Consider the following 6,000-nt stretch of genomic DNA (forward strand, 5'->3'; position numbering starts at 1 on the left):
CTTACCAGTTTCTGCAGCACCATATATAAGTTTGTTACTAATTTAAAACTGGCTGTTTCATGTTTTTATTATATCATATTTTATTGTTTGTAATTTTACATCTTTGTTGCCAGGTGGATGCGAAGGAAAGCCCAAGCCATGTACTGGGGATGACTGTGCAGGTGTGCAACATGCACATTGTGACACCCAGTTGGGTGTGTGTCTGTGTAAGCCAGGGTATGAACCTCAGTATGATCACCATCAGCTGCTGCTATGTTCAGTGGATGGACAGACAACATCAGATGACAATGCTGCTCAACATAAGGTTGGCACATCTGCCAGTATCATCCCCCCTGTCCATCAGACTACAGCATCAGAAGATAAGGTTCAGTCCCGATACTACTACCCACGTAAGTGGAGCTACATCATTATTTCATGAGAAGCGATCCCAATACAAAATTCTGTGTCATGCTGAACCGTCATTTTATATGTGTATCATGTAAAAAATAGTCATGGTAGTGAAATATCTGATTCATATTTGAGAGGTACTTTGTTGATTCTAAGTGTATAATTTTTTGACCAGCTATATAAGTCAGCTTTGTAAGGAAGACTGCACCATGGACTTAAACATTTTGCTGTTATTGACAGACATTTCTACCACATGCAGAAATTTTATGTTTGTGGATGGGAATGTTCTACCATGTTTACAAAGTGCTGTAGCATTGAGTTTTTATTGAGAAGTTACACATCAAATGAATTTCTATAGATATGAAATTCATGTCTCAGAGATCTTATTATAAAGGAAGTAACTTCACTCTTTGTTGATAGAACTAGGCATGCCTGTATGTTGTGAAAAATAGTAATACTGTAATAGATAGTCTGCAGAATTAACACACCTTTAATGTCTTTTGGAGCAGGAATGAGACATCAGATTTACCGCATTCTAGAAGGTTTGCTAGCATTGCATCATTGTTCAGAGCTTTTTACTGTCAGCAGCTTTGATCTCACCAGATGAACAGCAAAGAAATTATTGCGATGTTACTGTTGTTAAGGTGGAGAATGAAAAAGAAAAGCTAGTGCTAGTATTCTTGCAAGAAATCTTATTTAGTTGTTGTAGTTTGGTAACATACTATTACATATTTGATATACATGAAAATGAGGTCTTATATAAGTAAAAATATTGTATTTCATATTACAACTGTTGATGAAAATTATGGTTTGGTGCAAGAAGAGACAACCATCTCCATTACACACAATCTTTATTTACTTAAATAACAATAATAATATATCCAAAAGTTTTCTTGCTTAATGTGTTTGACGAAGTTTTCAATTTTGAGCTGATATGCAAGAATATGACTTTGTACACAAGATTGTCAGAAAGCTGACAGTGAGGCAGATACACACCCAAGCAAGATATTTATTTTCATTGACAGTCAAAGGATTGTCTGAAAGATATAAAACTAAAAATAATTTCTATCATTTCAGAGGATGATGACATCAGTGTGTGGATGTTTACAATGATTGGGATTGGCTGCATATTTGTTGTATTTGTTGCGGTCTCCATCTACCTCATGTGGTGAGTTACAGATGTTGCCTAAAACTTAAGGCAGTATTCAAGCACTTACAGATATCTTAAATTGAGAGTCAGAGACTGAGCATGTCATATGGTCCTTACTTTTCCCAAGGCTTTATATCTTCTAAGTCTTTTAAAATATTTTATTTATAGTTCAATGTGCTACTTCTTTGGACTTCATCCACAGACTGTGAACCACAAAAAAGAAGGGTGACCAGATCTCAAAACTTCACTTATGAATATTTTTCAAAATATTTATAAAGTTTGTGCTGAATCTCATGTTATGTTGAAAAGAGAATTGATAATCAATGCCATCTCTGATTCTTTTTTATATATTTGACAAACATGTTGATAACGTTACATATATTTTACAAATATATTAGAACAGACAGTTTGCAGTGCATGTATTGTGTAGTAATGAGTGTTGCTTTTACTTTTCATGGTTTCTGTGATGTTTTTGCTTTATGACAGGGATGAAAAGTGAATGGTATCAGAATAGCCGTAGTAAATGTTTTTAAACTTGAACAGTTAGTTTATAAGTTATTTGTGCATGATGCATAAGAAATTATGCCCTCCGTGAGGCTTTTACGTGCAGTATATACAAAAAATGGAGTAGGACCTGAATATATATTTTATGCTAAAACTTCTAAGTAGGTACATTATCAGTTTGTTTCATAAAATTATTGGGGGGATGTTTTATAACCACACTGCTGCAACATTCAGGTTCAGAGTGTGAAAATACTGAAATCAAACTTTTAACAGAGTTTTCTAAATAACAGAAAACCTTTTTAGCTTACACGTCCCTTTGAAGATGCTATTAGGTTAATACTGTTCATATGAGAATTGTCAGCATGAACAGATGTGGAAGTCGGTTTTAAAATAATCAGCTTTTTTTACTAACATGCATGACCAACAATTATTGCAGGCGAATTGCAGTGGGAAAGGCCAACTGCACAGAGGAAAATCGGGGTCCCACACACCAGCGGTTCCCTTAAATACATGGTTAGTGGAAAAAACTGATGTTTAAAACTGAACAGTTTTAATAATGACTCATTGCCTGACAATTCTAAGTGCTAAGCTGTGATGTGTTGCAGTAATGGCAGTTGGAGTATTATGGGTCATTATTGCTCGGGGCAGTCAATGCCACCACCGCCATCCCAGCAGCAGCAAGTGGGTGTAGATGTACCAGAGGTTAAACCTTGATGAGCAGCCACTGAGTGTGTTCCATAGACTTTTGTTACAGTTATAGTTTGAAGTGATGTGGAGGCAGCAAGTTGAGAATCTGGTTGAATGTTGCAGTGTTAACTGTACTCTGTCTACTGGTTTGTAAAATTAAGCACAGGATGAGAGAATTTTAGCACGTAAGACTATCACAAATTTCACAAATGAAAATGTATATGATCACAAAGCAGAATATTGTACAGGTCTTGTACCTAGTGTGGCTGAATTACTATCTTGAAAGGTAGCTTGAAATATTGCAATATGTTAAGGAGTATGACTGAAGTGGGAAGATACACCCCAATCAAGTACACATACTCTTGTACATTTACATGTAATTCCACTGATTATCATTTACCTGTGTACACAATATACATTTAGCATTTATAAAGTCACATAAACAGTCAAAGATAAGTAAGTGTAATGACAAATACAAAGTCTGATGAACACAGGAGATAGAAAGTCACACTTGTCTGTTAGCTGGGAGTATTGCCGAAAGGAAAACCAAACAATGGTCCGAAATTAAGGTAAATGTACTTATGTATTAGTTATCCTCAAAGCACCATCTTACAGATATTACACTTGTTTTATGTTCAGTCATTCAGGGGTTGACACTAGTGTAGATGCTGGAATAGTTGTAGGATTTTCCTTCTTTGTGTTCCATCAGATCTAGCAAGGAAAATGTTGCATGAAATGGAAATGCAAGGCATACTGAGCTTTCAAACCTCACAGATTGTAGATGGCAGAACTTTTACTTCAGAACTATCTTTGTAATGGAAGGGATATAAAAAATGTCTGTGTTTGAAACCCAGATGTGATCATAGATGTCAGTACATATTTGCCACATCAGGCAAGCAAATTTTCAGTGTCTGTGCATTTATACTTGTACAAAATAAAGGAGCAGTTCTTCTGGCATGGATCTTTGCCTGTCTGTCTATCTGCATTGAAGGTTATTGTGACTTAAGTCATGAAGCACTCAAGATTGGTGCTTGCTGCCGGCCTTTCCATTTGACCAGCTCCTGTAATTTCTAACTGTTTTTGTCCTATCATGTTTCAGACACTGAAAGTTAGGCCAAGTTGTGATTATTGTGATAGCACCATAACAAAAAGTACATTTCATTGAAAACCATTGGATCTCAGTGCCAACATTTAAACCCATTATTCTCTTATAAAAAAAATACTTCCATTGCAAATGCCTGTTTTATGGGGTTATCGAATTTTCAAGTATTTTTAAAGACATTAATATGTTTCTGGTCTGATCAGCCAATTAAATAAGTAAGTTACTTAAATAAATCTAAATACATGAGCAAGACCATTCGAACAAACTTGAAATTTGCAAATAATATTTGACGAAAACAAGAATGCTAGTGCAGGATCCAAGTGACAATATTCTGCATCTTGTGGGGACACAGTGTAAGCACTGCAGCAACCAACAGATGAGCTGGTGGTGAACAAGACAATATTAAAGGTTGTGGTGTGGCAATGTCCAAAGTCCTGCCAAATACTTTTCTGATATTAATACTATTACATGTTTATTTTCTATCATCCATTGTCATCTCTAACTTCTGTGTGCAAGTGTGTGACTGAGTGCGAACATTTTAGTGTTGTTTATCACATGAAGAGTCTGAAACTGTAACAGTTCATTTGTAAATATAAAAAAACTGTAAATTTTTATGGATACATTAACTGCGCTGGTACAGAGCTCAAGGCAATTGTAACATTACTCATTATTGTTGTATTAATACTGTAATATTATATTATGCTGGGTGTAAATGTAGTATAGGATGACAATATATGTCAGAACCTGTCATGAAATTCTTTGATTGTATGAAGCATGGTATCATTATATATTTCATGTACTCACCACTTTGAACTGCTTCCAGCATTGTATTTGACATAAAATCCATAATATCTTGTTCCAACATTACAAATTAAAGTTCATTCTAAAAGTATTAAATGGAAATTTGAAATGACTCTGAGTACTTGAGGAAATGATAAAGGCTTAGCAGAGTAATATAGTTACTTATACATATAATGAACTGAACAGAATGATGTACTGAAAAACATTTTGAACAAGTTGATGTATTATAATCAAAATTCTTCTTCAGAAACCTAAACAGATGAACATGTTGGACATAACAATGGAACAGTTGGTATGAGATCATGGATGTATTCTTCAAAAGTCTTTGGAGAATCTGCAAACCCATTGTGATGTGGCTGTTTACACTCTTGATCTATCATCTCTGTTTGAAGTGTCATTAAGAACTGCAGAACAAATGTGTATTCAGGTATGAGAAGTATGCTATATTGAATACTTTCATTTTTCTGAATTTCTTCAGGGGATTACTTGGGTAGTCCCATAAAATAGGCTATAACAGCTTCAGGTCCTAAACCAGTCATAAAAACAAGCAGTCATTACAAACTGTTTCCTAAAATAACATCAGTTCTGTAAAAAAGAAGTAACTAGGAGTTCACTGTACTTAACAATTGCAGCTTTCTATTAATATTAACTAACTAACTAACTTGATGGCTTACTGAAACTGAAGGTTCATCACCGAATTAACCAAAGCCGTCCACTGGACCCTGTCCTGGGCCATCAAAATCCAGTCTCCTTCAACTCCTGTCTCCCATGGTTTTTTTGATTTTTCGGAAATTTTGAAAAAAGCTAATTTTTTTCTAGGCTTTATATACACCATACCTATCAGATCTGTCCTCTCCAGGACCCAGTCTCTGCGAGACTGTATTAGCCTCACACAGCTTCTACCACATTCGCTCTCTGCTTCTCCCAGCTCTGCTGTCAGTGTCCGTGCTTCACCTACCCTCTGCGGACCCGGTCTGTGCCACGCAGGGTCTCTGCTTGCTGTGGTCTCTCCCTCACACGTTCTTTCCTTGACTCGTTCAAGCCCTCACCGTCTGCCGAACCAGGTCTGTATTGAAAAATTTGACAGTGGAATTTTTAAAATTTTCTTTTTCTCTTTTTTTCACATTTTACACACTTTCCATAATTTTTTCATTTTCGAAAAATTTCAAATTTTTCAAAATTCTCCCCATCTGATGCCTTGCAGAACCAGTGTCTGTCGGACTGTTTCTTATGTACTGTGTCTCAGAAGAACGCGGTCTGTGCCTGACTCGGTCTCTGACGCGCCTTCTCTGAAGAGCCCATGTGAGGCAGACACCACGAAAGGCGGAGACCGAGACGGGCAGAGCCACTTTCGGTCAGACGAGTCCTG

General features: G+C 36.2%; 1 protein-coding gene across 4 annotated transcripts in view; it reads left to right on the plus strand.

Moving 5' to 3' along the window:
* LOC110829355 (thrombospondin type-1 domain-containing protein 7B) overlaps positions 1-5,292 on the plus strand; it is a 157,626-nt gene extending 152,334 nt beyond the window's left edge. For 3 of the 4 annotated variants that reach the window (XM_087343731.1, XM_087343720.1, XM_087343736.1), the window contains exons 28-30: positions 114-389; positions 1,465-1,555; positions 2,647-5,292. In XM_087343731.1, the coding sequence (XP_087199857.1) occupies positions 114-389; positions 1,465-1,555; positions 2,647-2,755 (476 nt within the window). In that variant the 3' untranslated portion in view covers positions 2,756-5,292. Of the gene's footprint in view, positions 1-113; positions 390-1,464; positions 1,556-2,477; positions 2,555-2,646 lie in introns of all 4 variants that reach the window. The other variant, XM_087343740.1, reaches the window with a different exon arrangement.
* The last annotated feature ends 708 nt before the right edge of the window (positions 5,293-6,000 follow it).

The sequence above is a fragment of the Zootermopsis nevadensis genome, unplaced genomic scaffold (assembly GCF_977971745.1).
Source record: "Zootermopsis nevadensis isolate Lab colony 2312 unplaced genomic scaffold, Znev_1.0 Znev_ptg000001l, whole genome shotgun sequence".
NCBI lineage: Eukaryota > Metazoa > Arthropoda > Insecta > Blattodea > Termopsidae > Zootermopsis > Zootermopsis nevadensis.